Consider the following 23,923-nt stretch of genomic DNA (forward strand, 5'->3'; position numbering starts at 1 on the left):
ACGTGATACTCGATCCTGGGTCTCCAGGGCTGCCCTAAGATTTTATTTATTTATTCATGAGAGACACACAGAGACAGGCAGGCTCCCCGTGGGGAGCCTGATGTGGAACTCGAACCTGGGATCCTGGGATCACGACCTGAGCTAAAGGCAGCTGCTCAACCATTGTGCCACCCAGGCGCCCCCTAGGACTACTTTTAATACTAGCGTAAACCATGAAATTTTTGCAACAGTAATTAAGATTTTAAACATCAAAATTAAAAAAAAAAAAAAAACATCAAAATTATTTTAGCCAAAAGCTTCTACTTTACACAATCACTATTTATGAGATTTATGGAAATCCCATGATTTACATCTCTCCCAAAATGAATACATTTAATTTAATTTTAATCCTAAATTTCATGTAGGCTTGCAATAATCTACTCCCGAGAAAGTAGATTGCAATTTTTACTTTGCAATTTGTATCTGCAAGCATTGGCTGCCTTTGGCATGTACTTACTATGGTTGATATGGGGAAGAGAATTGGTATCTATAGTACTTTGAATTCATAGAGTTAGGTATGGATTTTTTTTTAATGTATATGTCCTCAATATTTGTAGTATGTTATCTCAGGACTCAAAAAAATTATTTTACTACAGTTAGGTTTTTCCAGGACTAATTCTCTCCCATATGTTAAGCATGAATGTTGTCTGGAAAGGAGAACATCTTCCACCCTATTCCTATATTATTTCATTTTAGTCTTAGAGAAGAAGACTCATGCTTTACTAGAATAAATACTATCTTTGTGTGTCATAAAAGATATTAGAATGTCGGGACACCTGGTGGCTCAGTGGTTGAGCATCTGCCTTCAGCTCAGGGTGTAATCCCGGGGTCCTAGGATCAAGTCTTACATCAGGCCCCCGCAGGGAGCCTACTTCTCCCTCTGCCTGTGTCTCTGCCTCTCTCTGTGTCTCTCATGAATAAATAAATAAAATCTTTTTTAAAAAAGGTACTAGAATGTCTTTCTGTCTCAGGGGTGATACATTTTCTGAGAGTACTATAGCACAAATATCTCCAATTTATTAGGTCATCTTTTATTTATTGCTTTAAAAAAACATTCTTTTAAGCAAGCTCTATGCCCGAAATGGAGCTTGAACTCAAACTCTGAGATCTAGGGATCCCTGGGTGGCGCAGCGGTTTGGCACCTGCCTTTGGCCCAGGGCGCGATCCTGGAGACCCGGGATCGAGTCCCACGTCGGGATCCCGGTGCATGGAGCCTGCTTCTCCCTCTGCCTGTGTCTCTGCCTATCTCTCTCTCTCTGTGACTATCATAAATAAATAAAAATTAAAAAAAAAAAAACTCTGAGATCTAGAGTCTCATGCTCTAGTGACAGAGCCAGCCAGGTATCCCTACTGGATTGTATTTTTTTTTTTTGAGATTTTATTTATTTATTCATGAGAGACACACAGATAGAGGCAGAGACACAGACAGAGGGAGAAGGAGCAGGCTCCATGCAGGGAGCCCGACATGGGACTCGATCCCAGGTCTCCAGGATCAGGCCCTGGGCTGAAGGCAGTGCTAAACCGTGGAGCCACCCAGGCTGCCCAAGAAATTCTTTTTTTTTTTTGAAATTCTTTATAATATATGTGCTTTATGATTATTCTTTCCCATGGATAATTTGAGCACCAGCACGATGCTCAAACTCACCACCCTGAGATCAAGATCTGAGCTGAGATCAAAAGACAGAGACTTAACTGACCAATCACCCAGGCGCCCCTCCCATGGATAATTTGCCTATTCATTTTCATAATGGTATCTTTTGATGAGCATGAGTTTTTAACATTGAAAACTAACATCAAATGTCTGCTTTTATATTTTTTTGCTCTCAGTGACCTGTATAAGAAATCTTTGCCTTCTCCTAGACCACGAAAGTAGTCTCCTGTATTTTCTTCTTAAACCCTTATAGTTTTAGCTCTTATGTCCAGATTTATGATCTTTCCCAGATTAATTTGTGTGATGTGACATAGAGATTGGGATTCTTTTCTTTTTTCTCCAAATGAGTATCAAATTATTCTAATCTCCCTCTGCCCCTCCCACTCATGCTCTCTCTCTCAAAAAAAAAATCTTAGAAAATTGTCAAAAATGTCTAAGATATACATATTTATTTATGCATACACACAATGGAATATTACTCAGCCATAAAAATGAACAAAATCTTGTCATTTATGACAACATAGATTACCTAGAGAGTTTTATGCTAAGTGAAATAAGATAAAGAAAATGCCATATGACTTCATTTATATGTGGAATCCATGAAAACAAAACAAATGAACAAACCTAAATTTAGAACAGACTCATAAAAACAAAGAACTAACTGGTGGTTGCCAGAGGGGAGGGCAGAGGAAGAGATGGGTAAAATAGGAAAAAGGGATTAAGGGTTACAAACTTTTGGTTGTAAAATAAGTCACAAGGATAAAAAGTATAGCATAAAGAATATAGTCAATAATATTATAATAAGGTTATATGGCGACAGATGGTAACTATACATACCGTGGCAAGCATCAGGTAACGTATAGATTTGTCAAATCACTATGTTGTGTACCTGAAACTAATGTAAAAGATACCTGGGTGGCTCGGTTGGTTGACCATCTGACTTTAGTTCTGGTTGTGATCTCGGGGTCCTGGGATTGAGACCATGTCCCCTCATACTCAGCGGGGGAGTCTGTTTATCTCCCCCCACCCCCGCTTGTCCTCTCACTCTCTTGCAAATAAAGTCTTTTTAAAAAAGATATGACTAAGACAGTTGAGAAAATGTGAACATCATCTGGATATTTGACAATATCAATTTGCAAACATTTTATACATAATTATAGTAGTATAGTTATTTTGGGGAGTCCTTTATCTTTTGAAGATACATGAGAAATGTTTACAGATAAAATGCTACAATGTCTGCAATTTACATTAAAGTAATCCAGTGTAACCCCGTGCTGTCCTGAGACTGAACCAGACTCTCCCTTGGACCTAACCATGAGGCTCATCCTGTCGCTCCTGGTTGTGGCGGTGGTTCTGTGGATGGTTTTGGAAGGCCCAGCCTTGGCCCAGGTGGCCTCACAAATAATCAGAACTTTGGAGTGCATCCCAGATTAGCTGAAGGAGTTTGGTAACACCTGGAGGACAAGGCATGGGAGGCCATTGAGAGCATCAAGCTGAGTGACATTCCTGCGTAGATCAGGAACTGGTTTATGGAGACTTACAATAAAGTGAAAGAATGGCTTAAAACTAACTACCTTCTCTTGAGTACCAGAAGAGCTGCCCCCTCCTCTGTGGCTGTGCCCCAGGAGGAGGCTCCAAAATTTCCTTTTTTTTTAAAATTTTTTTTTTATTTTATTTATGATAGTCACAGAGAGAGAAAGAGAGAGAGGCAGAGACACAGGCAGAGGGAGAAGCAGGCTCCATGCACCAGGAGCCCGATGTGGGATTTGATCCCGGGTCTCCAGGATCGCACCCTGGGCCAAAGACAGGCGCCAAACCGCTACGCCACCCAGGGATCCCTCCAAAATTTCCTATACTCTGGCTCCTGTGCTGAGAACTTAATAATGCCCCCATGTTCACCTCCATCCCCTAATAAAAATCACATAGAAGGGGGAAAAAAAAGTAATCCAGCATGAGGGTGGAGTGTCAATGGGAATATTGACAAAACAAGGTTGATTGGATGATGAATATATAGGATTTTATTTTGCTATTTTCCTTACATTAAGTAAAAAAAAAAATCCTTAATAATAATTTTAAAATCCTCTATCCTTGGAAAAAAATTAAATAAGGATTCTCATAAAAGTATAGGGAGGTTGAATATTTTGGGGGAAGCAGCAAATACTTTATATATTAATGCTTTACATATTTATCATTGTTTCTTGTTTCACATCATTTACTATGTTTATTTTCACAGTGTTGAATAAGAAATGAATTCATAGAGGTGAAAATTAGAAAGAGTTGTAGAGGGATAAAGTGATAAGTCTCATTGCCATTGCTGGCCTTTGTCACTTAATTTTCTATCCCCAGAGCCCCCTCCCACCTTGCCCTTCCTGGGATCAATTCTATCCTTTTCTCATACACACCATTTGTAATGGCTGCAACACATTGCATTATGTAGACATTCTGCAATTTGTTGGACAATTTTCTTATTGTTGAACATTGAAGCAGGTCTCATTTATTGACGAAGCTTCCCATGCTTTAGATCTTACATTATTGATTATTCCTCATTATTGACCAAATGTTTGTGTTCCTCCAAAAATCATATATTGAAATCCTAACCCCTAAAGTGATGGCACTAGGAAGTGGGGTCTTTGGGAGGTGATTAAGTCATGAGGATGAAGCTTTGTAAATGGGATTAGTGCCCTTAAGAAAGAAGCTTCACAGAGCTCTCTCGCTCTTTCTGCTGTGTGAGGGTACAAGGAAACAGCAGTTTGCAACCTGGAAGAAGGCATCATCAGAATCCCACCATGCTGGCACCCTGATTTGACCTTCCTGTCTCCTGAACTGAGAAACAAATGTTTGTTGTTTAAATCACCCACTCTCTGAGATTTTTGTTATAGCAGCCTGAATGGACTAAGACTTTCCTTTATTTTCCGGATTATTCTATTAGTTTCAAGCAGAGCATTTAAAGCATCTTCAGGGACACCGGGGTGGCTCAGTGGTTTAGTGCCCGTCTTTGGCCCAGGGTGTGGTCCTGGAGACCCGGGATCGAGTCCCAAGTCGGGCTCCCTGCATGGAGCCTGCTTCTCCCTCTGCCTGTGTCTCTGCCTCTCTTTCTGTGTCTCTCATGAATAAATAAATAAATAAAATCTTTAAAAAAACATAAAAAAAATCTTCAATTATTTTATTACTTGAAAATACAAAACAGAAAAACCTTCTCTTAACCCCACATCCCACTCCAGCTACCTCTCTCTTACTCTTCACTCCTGCACACCCTGATCCAATACCTCGATATTCTGTTGGAATACACCACCTTTACCGCTCAGATTTATCCAGTTTCCATCAAGCTTTTCAGGAAGATTGCCTCCCCTCTGGGAAGTCAGCCTGCAGGGATCAATCTTGGATAAGTTAACTCTAGTTTTCTATTTTATACTCTTTTTCTTTTCTACTTTATACTCTTAAATTAGGTTTCAAACACCATCTATACAGTGACATCTCCAAGTATTCATCTCTAGCTCAGAATAGCTATGTGTTCACATATCTACCTGATATCCCCACTTCACTACCTCAGAGCTACTTCAGACTCTTGTGACATGATCTACTCTTTTTTCTTTTTTAAAATTTTATTTACTTATTCATGAGAGACAGAGAGAGAGAGAGAGGCAGAGACACAGGCAAAGGGAGAAGCAGGCTCCATGCAGGAAGCCTGATGTGGGACTCGAACCCAGGAATCCGGGATCACACCCTCAGCCAAAGGCAGGCACTCAACCTCTGAGCCACTCGAGAGCATCCCATGATCTACTCTTCTAAACTTGCTTCTGTCCTTGTGTTTTCTGTTCCAAGCAATGATACTGTCAATTATGCAGTTGCATGATCCACCTTCCTCATATTTTCCATACCGATCCATCATCAGTTATTGATTTTATCAGCAAAATATTTCTCAATCCAGTCTGTTCTCTCTACTTACAGAGTCATTATGCTAGTTCAAAAGACAATCATCTCTCACTTAGACTAACTAGTACCCCTAACCAGTCTTTCCTTATGTACTCTACCATGAACCCAATTCATTCTTCATACTTTGGGAGGAGAGATTTTTATTTTTTCCTTTTGAAGAAGGATCTGATCATATTATTCCCATGAGCTTCCAATTCTTTAATTCCTTTCCACTGCTGGAAACTGTTTCATCTCACAGGGTACTCCCTTTTACTCCTTAGCTTTTAGTGACATAACTGAAAGACTTTCTTTACGTTTCTTAAACATTCCATGCATCACAAGATCTTTGCAAATACCTTTCTCTCTATTCAGAATGTTCCTCACCACCCTTTCTCCTATGTGTAGGTATCTCCTATTCATCTTTTTTTTTCCCTATTGATCTTTTGATTCTTAGATTAAAAGTCTGTTTCTTGGGAAAGCCTTTCTAAATGTTCTCAGTCTGTCACAGAATGGTTTTCCTTTCTTTCAGAGCATTTATCTCTATTTATAATGATATATTCATAAGTGTAATTATTTGAAAAATATTATTTAAGATATATAGTATAGTGCTTGGATCATGGGAGGTACTCAAAACATACTTCTGAATGAACAAATTAATATATTTATTTTGGGGCAGCCCTGGTGGCTCAGAGGTTTAGTGCCACCTTCAGTCCAGGGTGTTATCCTGGAGACCCAGGATCGAGTCCCAGATTGGGCTCCCTGCATGGAGCCTGCTTTTCCCTCTGCCTGTGTCCATGCCTCTCTCTCTCTTTGTGTGTCTCTCATGAAAAAAATAAATAAAATCTTTAAAAATATATATATTTATTTTTAATTAAAAAATTTTTAAAGAGTTTATTTATTTGAGAGAGAGAGAGAGCATGAGCAGGAGGAGGGGCAGAGGGAGAGCAAGAGGGAGACAAGCAGACTGCTGAGCCCAATGCAGGGCTCGATTCCAGGACCCTGAGATCATGACCTGAGCCAAAGGCAGATGCTTAACAAACTGAGTCACCCAGGCACCCCAGAATATATTTACTTTTAAATCCTTGTCTTTATTTTAGATCATTTCTTTGGGCTATATTCCCAAAGGTGAAATGAATGGATTAAAATGTGCACAATTTTTTTTTTTTTTTAGTGGCTTTAAACAACATTTATCATCTCAGTTTCTCTAGGTTAGGAGTCAGGGTAGAGCTTAGATGAGTCCTCCGCTTCAGAGTCTTTCACAAAGCTGCAAGGTGTCAACCAGGGCTGTGGTCATCTGAAAGCTTGACTGGAGGAGATCTGCTTCTGAGCTCACTCATGTCATTGCTGGCAGGATTCAGTGCCTCACTGGCTCAAGGCTGGCCTCAGTTCCTTACCACACAGGCCTCTTCACAGGGCTAAAAGGTGCACAACCATTTTTACATGGCCTTTAATAGATGGACAATTAGATGTATTCATAAATGATGAAACATTCTCCCCAAAAGAGCCCATTAATGAATCAAAGATAATCTAGGAAAAGTCTTAAGTGGCAATTCTAATGATTTTTTTCTTTGGCCTCCTGTTATATCTGTGCTTTTATTTGACTTAAATCTCTGAAGAGTTTGTCAAATCCACACATGATATAGATGACAGGATACTGAACACCTGAGTGGTAGTAGATGCAGGATCCAGAAAGGTCTTTGCAGGTATAATAATGGCTTCAATATTCTGAAGTAGTGAAATCCCATATGGCAAGTGGGGGATCCTAAACCTTTTTTTTTGAAAGATTTTTCACTTATTCATTTTAGAGCGAGAGAGAGCGAGCGAGCGCACACATGAGCAGTGGGGAGGTCCACAGGGAGAGGGAGAAGCGGACTCGGATCCTGAATTTTAATTTAAGAATTCTATTTCTTGTAGGGGCACCGGGTGGCTCAGTTGGTTAAGCATCTCCCTTTGGCTCAGGTCATGATCCCAGAGTTCTGGAATCAAGCCCTCCATCAGGCTCCTTGCTTGACCAGCAGTGTGCTTCTCCCTCTTCTTCTGACCCTCCCCCCTGCTCGTGCTCTCTCTCTCAAACAGATAAAATCTTTAAAAATAAAGATTCAGTTTCTTGTATACTGAATGAGAGAGTGTGGTTTAATGAAACCTGTCGCTGCTTCTTGTGGCTCAGCTCCAGAGTTTATGTTTTTCTAGTTCCTACGTCCCCTGCATCCCTTGACCGCCACCCCTCACCCCAACCTTGCTTCGTTTTCCTTTGATCCTGCCTCTGTCCACTTCATTCCTTGGGGTTCCCACTATACCCTTTTTTTTGTTTATCAATGGGTTTTATTTCCTGGAACTGAAATAGTTCAGTTCTCAACTTCCAAAGCTACACTCAACAATTTTTCATCAGAGCCCATGGGAGAGGGGCAAGAGTGAAGGAGACAACAGGGGAAAGGCACATGTTACATTTCAGGTCCGGTGACAATGCTGAGGGGGCCAGGGTGTGGAAGGTGGATGGGAAATAGCACTGCCCGGGAACACCAAAACCTTAACTACAAAAAGAATGTCATTAAATCCCTAACAGCCCGGCCTCTCTCATGGTATCATTAGTTGTCTCCTGCCTGATACTGTTTGGAAGACAAGCACTACTGCCCTTTGTGTTTTTCGATGTAACTCATATACTTTAAAAGAATGTGTTGGGGACCCCTGGGTGGCTCAGCGGTTTGGCGCCTGCCTTCGGCCCAGGGCATGATCCTGGAGTCCCGGGATCAAGTCCCACATCGGACTCCTTGTGTGGAGCCTGCTTCTCCCTCTGCCTGTGTCTCTGCCTCTCTCTGTGTCTCTCATGAATAAATAAAATCTTAAAGTAAATAAATAAATAAAAGAATGTGTATTCTATGTTAGGGGGGGTGAAGATTTCACACATGCCCTTGATGAGGCTTGTATTTCAATGTTCTGAATCTTGTATCTCCTTACGTATCTTTTTCTTCCATCTCTATCAGTTTCAGAGACAAGGGTATTAAACATCTACTGTTTGGGGAGTCTGCTTACAATCCTCTCTCCTCCTCTTGCTGTCCCCCATCCCAAATAAATGAATAAATAAATCTTTTTAATTTAACTTAATTTTTAAAAGAGGGTGCTTGAGTGAGGGTCTGACTCCTGATTTTTGGCTCAGGTCATGATCTCAGGATCATGGGATGGAGTCCCGTGTCAGGCTCTGCGCTTGGTAAGGAGTCTGCTTGAGATTCTCTCTCTCTCTCTCTCTCTCTCTCTTTTTCTCCCTCTGCTCCACCCCTCCCCCCCTCAAATAAATAAATAAATCTTCTGAAAATTCTGTTTGTGGTAGAACTATTTTTTGTAATTCTGTCAAATGTAGATTTATTTTTAGTCTCTGTTGTCAGGTATAGACTATTACAAACTATTGGTGATTCTTCTCTTTGACTCTAATAATGTTTTTTGCTCTAAAGTTTATTTTGCTAATCTTAAATGTGTTTGTAGATAGTTCATTTTATGTGTCCATTTGGAGGATTTTTTGGATGAGATGAAAACTTAAATCAGTGAACTCTGAATAAAGCAGATTGCCCTTCATAACGTGAGTGGAAGAATGAAAAGACTGGCAAGAGGGAATTCTTTGGCAGACTCCTTTCAGACTTGATCTGCACCATCTGCTCTACTGGGTGTCCAGCCCCCTTGTCCACACTGCAGATTTTCAACTGGACAGCTTCCATAATCACAGGTGCCAATATTGTGTAATAAATCTCTATAAATGTACACACAGTTTATTGGTTCTGCTTCTCTGGAGCACCCGGACTAATATATAACAATATTGGTTCTTTAAAATTTATTTGGTATGTCTTTTTTCCCATTTTTCTCTTGGCATGGTGGTCTCCTGTGACTGGTGGTCTTTTAGAAATAGCAAATAGTTATTTTGTTTTACATGTTTATTCAATCTAAGACTTCTGTTTTTTAACCATTAAGTTTCCTCTTTTTATTTTCTGTGACTATGGCCATGGATGTATTTGGACTGATTCCTACTGTCCTATGTTTGTGTTTTGTTTTTACAATGATGTTCCTTGTTCTGTACTTTTTCCACCCCCTGCTCTCTTCCTGCTTTTTGTCAAATTGATAGTTTTCTTTTTTCAAATGGAGAAACTTAAGCTTTGGTATCTCCATTAGAACCAATTTCCAGGTAGAAAAAAATATTCAGAAATAGAAAAAAAGAAAGCTAAAATGGGGTCACAGAAAAATCTGCCTATTTATTTGTTTACTTACTTAGAGAAGGAGGATGGTGCAGAAAGGTAGATGGAGAAGCAAGAAAATCTTAAGCAGTCACCATGCCCAGTGAAGAGCCCCACATAGGGCTCCATCCCACAACCCTGAGATCATGACCTGAGGCAAAATCAAGAGTCTGATGCTTAACCAACTGAGCCATCCAGGTGCCCTGAACATTTCTATCTTTGTAGAAAATTCTATTGGACAGTATGTGATAAGCTTGTAATAGGAATGTAGCTTATTACACCTTGGAGCCGAGACTCTGTATCATGTTGCAGAATTTAGACCTGATAATCCATAGCAGCATTTTTTTAAAAAGATTTTATTTATTCATGGGAGACAGAGAGAGAGAGATAAAGACACAGAGGGAGAAGCAGGCTCTCTGCAGGGAGCTTGACGCAGGACTTGATCCCAAGAACTTGGGATTATACCTGAGCGATAGGCAGACGCTCAACCACTGAGCCACTCAGGTGTCCCTATAGCAGCGTTCTTCCAGTATCTTCTGCTCATGTGGTGAACAGTGACCGGCATAGGGAGCAATGCCCACTACGGAGGCTGCTGGGCAATCCTGCCTCTGTACCCAAACATTCAGGCTTGGTGCTCACAGGATGCTGGAAGTAATTTGTATGGACTAACAGCTTCGGGAGTGGTAGTGCTAACAGACGCAGAGGTGTTAACTTCTCTACAGTAGTGGTCTTGACCTGAATGGTATGGGGAGGAAGAGAAAGGCTGAAGCATTTCCAGTTGAAACCAGGTTGCAAAGCGTTGGGTATGACCCAGACTGGGCTGTAGCATTTGGGATTCCTTTGGAACTTTGGCCTCCCAATCCTTTTGTTATTTTTTAAAGATTTTATTTATTTATTCATGAGAGACACACAGAGAGAGGCAGAGACACAGCAGAAGGAGAAGCAGGCTCCATGCAGGAAGCCCGATGTGGGACTCGTTCCCTGAACTGGGATCACGCCCTGAGCCAAAGGCAGACGCTCAACCACTGAGCCACCCAGGCGTCCCTCAATCCTGTTGTTAGACTGGTTTAGGTCTCATCTGAACCAACTAGTTAGAAGGTCTGCCCTGAGCCTGTTGCACCGCTGACAAAAGTGCCTAACAGTTGCAGTCTAGACTGAAACTGATTTAGGTTGGTTTTGGCAGGGAACACCATGCAGCTACCATGTGCCCCAGCATATTCTGGATGGGCAGGTGAGACTCTTTACTGCTGTCAGTCAGTCAACATACATCATCAGCACACATCTGTCCCTTTATTGCAGGAACAGCTTTGCCCCTTCCTTCCTTCCTCCCTCCCCTCCTTCCCTTTCTTTCTTGGAACAGCTTTGCTTCTTTGAAGAAGGTGAGAAAGTCCATGCTGTTTGCTTCTTTATTACTTCAGCATCCAAGAAAATCCCTCCCTCAACTTTTCACTGTTAGAGGCGTAGCCAGGTTTGTATTTACCTGGATTAGATTCTTTCATGTTTCAGCTGCTCAAATTTCTGTTTTTCCCTTGGCTTGTGCTCAAGTTCTGTGCAGAGCTGACAAATATGATTTTCCTCCACTGATTTCCTCATAAGTCATTTCTTCCACACTTGGTACTGTCAACTTTTTCTCTTTTTCATTTTTCTTTCTCTCTTTCTTTTTTCTTTCCTTTTTCTTTCTTTCACTTTCTTTTTTCTTTCTTCCTTTCCTTTTTTCTCTTCCTTCTTTTCTTTCTTTCTTTTCTTTCTTTCTTTTCTTTCTTTCTTTCTTTCTTTCTTTCTTTCTTTCTTTCTTTCTTTCCTTTCTTCTCTTTCTCTCTCTCTTTCTCTCTCTCTTTCTTTCTCTCTTTCTTTCTTCCCAACTCACAAAGTCAAAGTCTGCATTCCCCACCGGGATCTGCCATCACTTTGACACTTCAGCACTGTTCCAAAGAAACCACAATTCTCTTTCAGGATGTCTTCATCTAGATCTTCCTTAAAGTGTCGTCTTCTGTATGTCAGGTGATAAACGTGGGAGTCCAAGACACGAGATACAGTGGTGCTTTGCCCTCACGAAGCTTTGCATTTGTTTGGGTTCAATCTTAAGTTTGATGCACGAGAACAAGCTCTTTGGATAGTTTATGCATCTGGAAAACCAACGCACCCCGCCTAGGATGGGGAAGGGGAAGGATGGATTCGAAGAACAACTGCGCAAAAGCCCAATCGGCGGTCCAGGACGGGGGGGGAAAAGGAGGAAGCTGCTCCTCTGCAACCGTGGAGGGCACGGCGAGCCTCGCCAGGAACTCGGGGGCTCGCAGGGTCCCGGCCTCGCCTCCCGCGCTCCGCTCTCTGCCCGGCGTCCGCGCACCCAGCGTGGCTCCGCCTCCGGCGCGCGGGTCGGCGGGCTCTGGACTACAGTTCCCAGAAGGCCGTGCGAGCCGGGAGGGAAGCGGCGGCGGCGGCAGGAAGCGCGCGGGCGGCGGCGGCGGCGAGTGGCCCGTCAGTGGTCGGTCCGGCAGCCCCCGGCCCTCCGCGCCCTCCCCACCCAGCCGCCCGCGCAGCCCCGGGCGTTAGGCGGGGCGAGCCCGTGCCTCCGGCCGCCGAGCCGGCCCGGGGCGGGATGTAGGGCGCTGGGCGCGGAGGCCGCCGGCGCGGCGGGGTGGGCGCGGAGGGCGCGCCGAGGATGGAGAGAGCGATGGAGCAGCTCAACCGCCTCACGCGCTCGCTGCGCCGCGCGCGCACCGTGGAGCTGCCGGACGGTGAGCGGGGCGGGGGCCGGGCCGGGCCGGGCCGGGGCGGGGGACGCGCGCCTTCCGCGTCCTCGGGGGGAGCGGCGGGGCGGGGCGGGGCGGGGCGGCTCGGGCCGCGCAGGGGGAGCTCGCGGCGGTTCCGGGCCTGCGGGCCTGCGGGCCGGAGAAGGAGAAGCGACTCCCCACGGTCGCCGCGCGGTTTGGCAAAGGGACAAGACGGATACCAGTCGGGTGGCCGGACCCGGACTCGGAGAACACCCCGGCTGTGGGGCACTTGACGGTCGTCGCTGGCTCGGGGCGCGGACGTTCACCGAAACACTTTTTTTTTTTTTTTTTTTTCAAACTTTAAGCTGCAGAGTGGGAATTAAGCTTTCTTTTCTTTTCGGAAATGCAGAGCATTATTGTGTTTTGAGATATATATATATATATATATATATATATATATATATATATATATTTTAATTTTATTTATTTATTCACGAGAGAGACAGAGACAGAGGGAGAAGCAGGCTCCGCGCAGGGAGCCCGACGTGGGACTCGATCCCGGGTCTCCGGGGTCACGCCCCGGGCTGAAGGCAGACGCTCAACCGCTGGGCCACCCGGGCTGCCCAAAGAAATGTTTATTTTATCATATCTTTAAGGATTTTATTTATTTCTTCATGAGAGACACACAGAGAGAGAGAGAGAGAGAGGCAGAGACACAAGCAGAGGGAGAAGCAGGCTCCAAGCAGGGAGCCTCATGTGGGACTCGACCCCTGGTCTCCAGGGAGGGTCACACCCTGGGCTGAAGGCACCCGCTAAACCACGGAGCCACCAGGGCTGCCCAGAAAACATCACTTTTAAAAAAATATCTTTAAATATGCCAGATGACCTTGCAGCGTTTCATACGGTAATGTAACAAATACTGGATTTGATTTTTTTTTTTTTTTGATAATAGATTTTATGAGGAGCAGCTTTGTAGTTTTTAAGACTTAGTCTTCTAAATTTTTCTTTAGGATTAATAAGTGGAAGAAGAATTATAGATCTAATTAGTCAACATTTTTGAAGCTCTGAGTATCGGCCTCTCTCCTTATTAGAAAGTTCCACCAACAGTCTTGAGAGTCTCCAGAAACTAGAGTAGTAAATAAAAATGAAACATTTTCCCACATTGCTAGGCAAAAGTGGCATTTTGCTTCCCTTTGTTTTTCTTTCATTATAATGGATTTGCTCATCTTGTCTTTGTCCCTAAGTTTTTGTTTTTGTTTTTTTTAAGATTTTATTCATTCATTCATGAGAGACAGAGAGAGGCAGAGAGAGAAGCAGGCTCCGCACAGGGAGCCCGATGTGGGACTCGACCTTAGGACCCCCAGGGTCACACCCTTGACTAAAGGCTGACACTCAACCACTGAACCACCCAGGCATCCCTGTTCCTAATTCTGATGGATCTTTCTTTCTGAATTATTTGAGATTGGCTCTTTCAAGTATGTATGTATATTTGTTATAAAAAAAAAAAATCTAGCTATAAAACTCCAGATTGTTGTGCTTTCATTTTGAAGACTGCAGGAAGTTCTGAGGTCTCTCTAAATTTAGAACATAATGAGATATTTATTTTGCCATGTTATAATTCAGTGATTATCATCTAATTGGAACACATTAGAATGTTATTTAATCAGCTTTTAATCTAAAATTAACTTTGTTGCATAGGATTAAACCTCAGATTTGATTTACTGAAGTGGATTCTGGTAGAACACATTCGTGTTTCTTTGGTTGGCTGTTTCTTTTGCTATGCAGAAGCTTTTTATCTTGATTAAGTCCCAATAATTCATTTTTGCTTTTGTTTCCTTTGCCTTTGTAGATGTAGCCTTTTTTTTTTTTTTAAAAAGATTTTATTTATTTATTCATGAGAGACAGAGAGAGAGACAGAGGCAGAGACACAATAGAGACACAAGCAGGCTCCATGCAAGGGAACCTGATGTGGGACTCAGTCCCGGGACTCCAGGATCACACCCTGGGCGGAAGGCAGGCGCTCAATCACTGAGCCACCCAGGGATCCCTTTATAGATGTATCTTGCAAGAAGTTGCTGTGGCCAGGTTCAAAAAGGGTGTTGCCTGTGTTCTCCTCTAGGATTCTGATGGATTCTTGTCTCACATTTAGATCTTTCATCCATTTTGAGTTTATCTTTGTGTATGGTGTAAGAGAATGCTCTAGTTTCATTCTTCTGCATGTGGATGTCCAATTTTCCCAGCACCATTTATTGAAGAGCCTGTCTTTTTCCAGTAGATAGTTTTTCCTGCTTTGTCAAATATTAGTTGACCATAGAGTTGAGGGTCCACTTCTGGATTCTCTATTCTGTTCCATTGATCTATGTGTCTGTTTTTGTGCCAGAACCACACTCTCTTGATGACCACAGCTTTCTGGTACAACCTGAAATCTGGCATTGTGATGCCCCCAGCTATGGTTTTCTTTCTTAATATTCCCCTGGCTATTCGGGGTCTTTTCCGATTCCACACAAATCTTAAGGTGATTTGTTCCAACTCTTTGAAGAAAGTCCATGGTATTTTGTATTTTTTTTTAAAGATTTTATTTATTCATGAGAGAGAGAGAGAGAGAGAGAGAGAGGCAGAGACATAGGCAGAGGGAGAAGCAGGCTCAATACAGGGAGCCTGATGTGGGACTCGATCCTGGATCTCCAGGATCAGGCCCTGGGCTGAAGTCGGCACTAAACCACTGAGCCACCAGGGCTGCCCAGTCCATGGTATTTTGATAGGGATTGCATTAAATGTGTAAATTGCCCTGGGTAACATTGACATTTTCACAATATTAATTCTTCCAATCCATGAGCATGGGATATTTTTCCATCTCTTTGTGTCTTCCTCAATTTCTTTCAGAAGTGTTTTATAGTTTTTAGGGTATAGATTCTTTACTTCTTTGGTTAGATTTATTCCTAGGTATCTTATGCTTTTGGGTGCAATTGTAAGTGGGATTGATTCTTTAATTTCTCTTTCTTCAGTCTCATTGTTAGTGTATAGAAATGCCACTGATTTCTGGACATTGATTTTGTATCCTGCCACACTGCAGAATTGCTGTATGAGTTCTGGCAATCTTGGGGTGGAGTCTTTTGGGTTTTCTATGTACAGTATCATGTCATCTGCAAAGAGGGAGAGTTTGACTTCTTCTTTATCAATTTGAATGCCTTTTATTTCTTTTTGTTGCCTGATTGCTGAGGCTAGGACTTCCAGTACTATGTTGAATAGCAGTGGTGAGACTGGACATCCCTGTTGTGTTCCTGATCTTAGGGGAAGGGCTCCCAGTGTTTCCCCATTGAGAATGATATTTGCTGTGGGCTTTTTGTAGATGGCTTTTAAGATGCTGAGGAATGTTCCCTCTATCCCTACCCTCTGAAGAGTTTTGATCAGGAATGGATGCTGTATTTTGTCAAATGCTTTCTCTGCATCTATTGAGAAGATCATATGGTTCTTGTTTTTTCTCTTGTTGATATGATCTATCACATTGATTGCTTTATGAGTGTTGAACCAGCCTTGCATCCCGGGGATAAATCCCATTTGGTCATGGTGAATAATCTTCTTAATGTACTGTTGGATCCTATTGGCTAGTATCTTGTTGAGAATTTTTGCATCTGTGTTCATCAGGGATATTGGTCTATAATTCTCCTTTTTGGTTGGGTCTTTATCTGGTTTTTGGAATAAGGTGATGCTGACCTCATAGAACGAGTTTGGAAGTATTCCATCTCTATCTTTCCGAACAGCTTTAGTAGAATAGGTTGTGTTTCTTTGGGATGATGATGATGAAAACCTGAGTATTACCACTAAGTATTATCATTGAATAAAGGAGGGCAGGTTGTTGAGTCATCTTGGGTAGGGCTGACAGGAATATTCTTGTGAGAGAGGAAGTGAAGAGAAAAAGATTATTCTAGGGATGTGATTTTTAATGGGGTTTAAAAAATTGGTTTATATTGTCAATCTTAAAATAGTGTTAAGTTACTGATTTTAACGGTAAATATAGCTTGTTTTGTAAAATAATAGAACTTGAGCCCATATTAGCGTATGTTTGAATGCTGATTAGGGTTTTTTAAAAAATTGCTCCCATTTGATGGTTTAAAGAGAAATAGTATATAATATAATGAATCAAAGCTCCTTGTTTTTTTTTTTTTTTTTTTTTTTTTTAAAGCTCCTTGTTTAAAGTTTTCCTTTCAGTTGTAGAGTTCTGGAACTTTATCAACTAATCAAAAGTGGGCAACACTGAAAATCTGAAAAAGTGAGAGATTGAACATTTTTTATCACTCTGAGAACTTCAATTATATACCTAGTTCTTAAGGTGTCTTCCTGAGTGTGGAGAAGGAAGCAGGTGACAACAAATTTTATTCTGTTCTTCCATAATATACTGTTTCCTGAATAGTCTCCTTTTAGCATCATAGTTATGGTTATATTTATTTCCTCATACCATTTAGTGTATGTGAGCTATGTTTTTACAAAGTTATATGTGACTTAAAAAAGTGAGATCTAGGGACACTTGGGTGGCTCAGCGGTTGAGCATCTGCCTTTAGCTCAGGACGCCATCCTGGGGGTCCTGGGATCCAGTCCCTCATCAGGCTCCCCGTAGGGAACCTGCTTCTCCCTCTGCCTATGTCTCTGCCTCTCTCTGGGTCTCTCATGAATAAATAAAATCTTTTAAAAAAGGGAGATCTATATCTAAATTTTGTCTAAATAAACACCCTATAAATAAAACCCACGTGAACCTTATAAAACTTTTGCTCATTTAAAATTATGTACTAACTCGATTTATAAGTTTAAATTAAAAATAAGGGTACTTCCTTTTTATGACTTTGTTTATTATGGAGCAACTTAATGAAATTGTCATGGTTTGGAAGTTCAGATGTTTAATGAGGTGTGTATCATATGAGAGATAAAGAATGTTGCCATGCCCAGGGAGGCTTAGTGCAGTATTTTTCAACTCCTGGCGGTGACTCACTGGTAGTTAATGAGAACAATTTATTGCAGTCAGCATTAAAAAAAAAAAAAAAAAAAAGAAATAGAAGAGAATAAAACAAATTAGAGTGTACTGCATATAAAGGACTAAGTATTGTATCATAAACCTTTTGGTTACTTTATGTAGTGCACTGTAAGATTTTTATTGTGTGGGCCCTGGGATTAGCCACATTTGAATTCAAGCTTAACCACTTAATGCCACTATTGTGCAGCTTGTTACTTAGTGCTCAGTTTTTTCATTTATAAAATGGGGATAGTAATAGTACCTACTTTATAAGGTGATTGTGAGGATAAAAGAGATGAGGCACATAAAGTGTTTAGAGAAATGCCTTTCAGATAATGATTTAAACATGTGGGCTGTTAGGACTAGGATATTTTTTGGGGGGGTTTTGTTTGTTTTGTAGTGAAAGAGTTGTGTCTGCATGCTGAACTTGTATATATAGTCATGACTAGGACTAAATTGCTTTTCATGGATATACTTACAAATAGTGAAATAATGAACAAACTTGAAGAAATGGTGATAACTTTTTTCCTTCTCTCTGGTATGTATTTCTTCAGTTTGTATTTCAGAATATGTAAACTGCTTTTTTCAAACATAATTACAATACTATTGTTGGAGCCAACGCAAATGACAGTAATTTTTATTATCATCAAATACCCACTCCCTACGGAGCTTTTGTCTCTCAGACACATCCTCTTACAGTTGGATCAGTACCCAAAGTCCACACCTTATACTTGGTTGATCATCTCTTAAGACTCTTTTAATGATAACAATTCCCCTTTTTTCTTCTTTTGTTAAAACTTTTTATTTTTAAGTAATTTAAGACTTACAGAAAAATTGCGTAAATAGTACAGAATTCCCATGCATCCTTCTCCCGACTTCCCATAATTTTCCCATCTTGCATAACCATAGTACAGTTATCAAAACTAAGGAATTAACGTTGGTGTAATACTATTAACTGCATTACAGGCTTTATTAGAATTTCACAAGTTTTCTCACTAATGTCCTTTTTCTATTTGAGCATCCAATTGATAACATCACGTTACATTTAGTTGTCCCTGTTTCTTTACCCTCCCCAAACTGTAATGGTTCTTCAGTCTTTTCTTGTATTTCATGGCCTTGAGACTTTTTAAGGAGACTGCTCGGGCATTTTGTGAAATTTCCCTTAATTTGGGTTTGTCCGATGTTTTTTCATGATGTGCTGTGCTATGTGGATCATATCAGAGGCCACATGATATTACATGATATCAATTATATCTGGTGATGTTACCCTTTATCAGTTGATCAAGGTGGTATCTGCTGGTTTCTCCACTGTGGTCAGTATTTTGGGGAGATACTTTGATGCTATGCAAATACTCTTTTTCTTCCGGAAACTTTTATTTTAGCATTGGCACTAATGTTTTAAGAGTATCAGAGTTACTTCTCTGTAAATGACTTATAAAAGATCATAAACCTCTAAAATGCATTGAATTGAGAAATGATCGTTAGTAACATATAAAAACAAATCCAAACAAAGCTGAATTTACGTAAGTATAGTCTCATATCATAGATGTTGACTTTTAACCTTTTCTTTTAGATCATATATCTGTGAATTAATTCTATAGAAGATATAAATTACAATGTTAATGGTGTAAAGTAACAGGGAAAACTAAGACTTTAATGCTGTTCCATAAAAGTTTCTAAAATAACTTCATTTGTTATAATATTGGCAAGAAGCAAGTACTATGTGTATTTAAGGTTTTAAAATTATTTTACCATATATATCTATTATGCCCATATACTTAAAAATTCCCCAAAACTACATGTAAGCCTGATAAATCATGAAGTTGATGAACACTTCTCTGGAAGTAAAAGAAATTTCTGTTGTTAAAGCTACAGAAAATATCAGGCCTCTCATTTTCCCCATCAAATCCAGAAGCTAAGCACTTTGGTGATGATGTAAAGCAACCTAGCATTAGGATAAGAAATTCTGCATTGCTGCAAATTTTGCAGTACCTTGGTATCCTGCACTATCTTTAATCTCCTTCCACCTCTTCTCATCTTTTATATGAAATTAGAAAAACTCTAAGGTGGTTTTAAGTATTACCCTTTGGGAAAAAATAGGACAAATTAAATATTTTTCTGTTTTTTGTTTAGTTTTTGTTTTGTTTTGTTTTTTACTCAGATAATGAAACTGCTGTTTATACATTAATGCCAATGGTTATGGCTGATCAACACAGGTAAGTGTCTATTTCGAATTTATACTCTTTGTATAAATATACAGGACAGGGGTGCCTGGGTGGCTTAGTTAAGTGTGCAGACTCTTGTTTTCAGGTCAGATCTTGATCTCAGGGTCGTGAGTTCAAGCCCTGTGTTAGGCTCCACAGGGAGCCTACTTTTAAAAAAAGATACGAACAAAAGGACTCCTAAAAAAAAAAAAAAAAAAAAAACAACAACAGCAACACCAAAACCCAAGAGAAGTACATTTATCTATGTTGTGTACACATACATATACACACACAAACGCACAGTTTGGACACAGATGTTGTCCTGGATCACATTATTTAACCTCTCTTATAGTTTACTGCCTGTGAAATAAAAGCCAAAGTTTTCCAAGATCCATATCAATTGTAAAATTCTTTGGTAAGAGATTTTCTAATGAATTATCAGATATTAAGTCAGGTATTTTGTTGGTCATTGATGATTTATTGCAAAAGGTTGGGGCTGATGGACAGCTTACTTCCCTAATGTTCTATTTTGATGTTCTTTTTATTCATGTAGTGTGGACACTTTTTTTACAGGGTGCATATGCGATACAGTTATCTGGCTGGATGATGAGATGTTTATACTTCTAGCAGGCTGCTCCGCTATGGTTAGCCAGTGGGTAGTTGGTATAATAAGAAAGTGACAAGGAATCTATTTTGAAACAAGTTTAAAATATAAGTAATTTTTTGCTTTAAACTTCCTGTGTGATACAACTAAAACATGTTTAAATCTGATTTTTCTTATTTGGCCGAAATTAATATACGTAGGCTATACTTTTTGCAGGGGGAGCAGCCATCCCAACTCTCTTTGTTCCTCAAGAATCTAGGGAGAACTGAAGCCAACTTAAGTATCTTCAGAGCAGATGATAATATAGATCAGCAGATGAGGAAACCTTTAACATCAGTTTATAGGTCAGTGCAGTTGTTTTTTGGATGAAACTGTGCTGGCTACCATGGTGTGCTTAGAAAACAGTGCTTTGTTTTTTGGTTGATGTGGGACAGAACTTTTTGGATCATTGGTTAGAGTAACTAAAGGGATATAGACTTGAGTTACTGTGTTTTTAAAAACTTTTTTTAATGTATTGACTCATTAATTTTCTTTTGGCTTAGGTCTGTTTCTGAGCTACTATCAAATTCAAAGTTTGATGTCAATTATGCTTTTGGACGTGTGAAAAGAAGCTTGCTTCACATTGCAGCAAAGTAAGAAGAAAGATTTTTGAATTAAAATCTGGTCTAGCACAGTGATCAGTAAGCTTTGGGCCAGTGTTGTCCCACAAGAGGTATGGGAATAGATAAGAACAGACTGCTGAATGGTTCATTATTCTGTTGAGAGCATAGTGTGCTGTGTTTGCATCCTTTCTCTAGATATTGTTAACCTTGCGATCATATTCAAGTCTCATGTCTACTGTTTTAACTTGCTCTAGATCAGATCAGTAGGTTTGTCTTTCCTGGATGTACTTAATAAAGGGTACATTCAATGAAATTTTTCTTTCATCCTACCAGTATGAAATTTTACATGTTAACTGCACATGAAGCCATTGGCTTTATATTTTTTAGTTAGGTGTGAGAATGATTTTTACCCATAATCTCTCAGTATGTACTTAATCAATTAGTTGATCTCTAACTTCCTTTCAGGACCTAGATATATGTTAAAATTAATTTTTCATAATAAATTTGGCTTCTCTAAAGCCAAAGAATTGAGAGTACTATGTGGTTTCTTTATGTATTAATAATTTATTTGAACATCTCAAATACTTCATAGCTTTCATAGTAGAATGTACTTTCTTGAAAGTAGAGGAATATGCTATGTTTTTTTTTTTTTTGGAATATGCTATTTGTGACAGAAGTTAAATCAAATTGTAGATTAATAATGGACCTCAAAAATAATATGTTTAGTAGAGCTTTTTTGTTTTTTTAATTAAGGTATTTCAACTACGGCTGTTTGTTGAATGTATCTAAACTGTTTTTAATATTGTTTTAGTTGTGGATCAGTGGAATGCTTGGTCCTGCTATTAAAGAAAGGAGCAAATCCTAACTATCAAGATATTTCAGGATGTACACCCCTTCATTTGGCAGCTAGAAATGGGTAAATATTTTGTCTTCTTGAGTAGCTTAAGTTGTGATATCAGTTATGACTGACAGTATTCAAGGCACTCTTGATTGGTGATTTTTTTGACCAATATTTGCCTTGGGAAGAAATTTGTGGGTCATTACATTCAATTTTGAAATAATTATCATGTTTATTTAATTGTTTACTAATATCTTCTCTTGAAAATATACTTGTTTAAGTTTGTTTTACTTGTATCATAATGATACTTTTTTTCTGAGATGTATCATTGTCACCTCTTTGTTTTGGTGTTCTTTTTCCTGCTTATTTTTTTCCTCATCTAATTCCTGGTCTTATTTTCCACATTGCTTTTCAGTTAACTTTATTAATGGAATTAAAGACAGTGAATATATTATACCCAGCTTATTTATAACTTTGAGAATGAGCTATACTATGGTAAGCTTTCTAAATAAGAGTAGCTTATTCCTTTCAGTCCCAAAACTTATTTTTCCTTTTAATTATGACATGAGGTTTTCTAAATAAATAATGTGTTTACTACCCTTCCTTTTGAATTTTCTTAGTAAATTTTTTCCCCCTTATAAAAGTATTTCCAAAATGTAAATATATTTTTGCCTTTTCTTGATTGCTCTGGTCATCATTATAAACATCTTCATGTTATTGTTTGCCCTTTTTTTTTTTTTTTTTAAATTTATTCATTTGAGAGAGAAAGAAAGAGCGCTTGAGAGAGTGGCAGGCAGGGGCAGAGGGAGAGAATCTCAAGCAGATTTCCTGTTGAACATGGGGCCCAATCACATGGGGCTCTGTCTCAGGAGCCTGAGATGTTGACCTGAGCCGAAACCAAGAATCAGACGTTTAACCTACTGAACCTCCCAGGCACCCCCATTGTATGCTATTTTATACCCTATTACACTTCTTAAGACTTTCTTTCTCCCCCCCCCTTTTTTTTTTTTTTGAGAATTTCAGGTGTCACATCTCTGTGTCTGCCTCTACTTACCACTATTTTTATGTCTTAAGATTCTGTTGAACTGAGGGGCGCCTGGGTGGCTCAGTCGGTTAAGCATCTTGACTCTTGATTTCAGCTCAGTTTGTGATCACAGAGTCCTGGTTTTGAGCCCCACATTGGGCTCTGAGCTCAGTGGGGAGTCTGCTTGAGATTCTCTCTTTTTCCTCCTCTGTACCTCCCCCTGCTCTTGCACTCATGTGCTCTTTCTCTCTCTCTCAAATAAATACATATTAAAAAAAAAAATTCTGTTGGACTGAGAAACCATACCAAATGGCTGGAATTCTGTTTAAAATGAAAAAGTTTTTGACTCAGGGCTTGAAGAACTTATATTTATAAATATGTTTCAAATGCTTATAAAACTTCCATATAGAAGCATATTCCTGGGGCACCTGGGTGGCTCAGTTGGTTAAGCTTCCAACTCTTGATTTTGGTTCAGGTCATGGTTTCAGGGTTGAGATCCAGGGCTGTGTCATGCTCTGTGCTGGGCATGGAGTGTGCTTAAGATTCGCTTTCTCCCTCTTTCTTTGCCTCTACCTGCCCATCCCCCCCCCAAAAAACAAAGGTATATTCCTATGTGTCTCTTTTTTGAATTACTCTTTTTTTTTAAAGATTTTATTTATTTAGTTAATTCCTATGTGTCTCTTTTTTGATTACTCTTTTTTAAGATTTTATTTATTTGAGAGAGCGTGTGTGTGTGTATGTACATGAGCTGGGGGAGGGGGGCAGCATGGCAGAGGGAGTGGGAGAAGCAGACTCCCTGCTGTACAGGAAGCCAGATGTGAGGCTCAATCCCAGGACCCTGAGAACATGACCTGAGCTGAAGGCACACACCTAACCAACTGAGCCACCCAGGCGTCCCTCTTTTTTTTTTTTTTTTTTTTTATTACTTTTGAAGATATTTTTGTTTCCTGTTTGACTTGGGATTCTAGGTAGTTGAGATAGATGCCTACCTGAGATAGTTATGGGGCTAAAATTGTGCACTGTGTCATTCTGAGACCAAATTTTTGCATAAAAGGATTAAAGTGGAGCCAAAAGCATAAGAATCCTAGTGATATCTAGGTTGGACAGACGAAG

At 40.0% G+C, this 23,923-nt stretch overlaps 1 protein-coding gene and 1 pseudogene across 5 annotated transcripts in view; both read left to right on the forward strand.

Moving 5' to 3' along the window:
- Positions 1-3,004: 3,004 nt before the first annotated feature.
- Positions 3,005-5,261, forward strand: LOC140636371 (apolipoprotein C-I-like; annotated as a pseudogene).
- A 7,135-nt stretch (positions 5,262-12,396) lies between these two features.
- The window catches only part of HACE1 (HECT domain and ankyrin repeat containing E3 ubiquitin protein ligase 1), a 107,295-nt gene continuing 95,768 nt past the window's right edge, over positions 12,397-23,923 (forward strand). For 2 of the 5 annotated variants that reach the window (XM_072831946.1, XM_072831949.1), the window contains exons 1-4: positions 12,397-12,557; positions 19,700-19,754; positions 20,889-20,978; positions 21,760-21,864. In XM_072831946.1, the coding sequence (XP_072688047.1) occupies positions 12,482-12,557; positions 19,700-19,754; positions 20,889-20,978; positions 21,760-21,864 (326 nt within the window). In that variant the 5' untranslated portion in view covers positions 12,397-12,481. Of the gene's footprint in view, positions 12,558-13,414; positions 13,438-19,699; positions 19,755-20,580; positions 20,691-20,888; positions 20,979-21,040; positions 21,059-21,759; positions 21,865-23,923 lie in introns of those variants that run through there. The other 3 variants (XM_072831947.1, XM_072831948.1, XM_072831950.1) reach the window with 3 other exon arrangements.

Source organism: Canis lupus, chromosome 7 (genome assembly GCF_048164855.1).
Source record: "Canis lupus baileyi chromosome 7, mCanLup2.hap1, whole genome shotgun sequence".
Classification (NCBI taxonomy): Eukaryota; Metazoa; Chordata; class Mammalia; order Carnivora; family Canidae; genus Canis; species Canis lupus.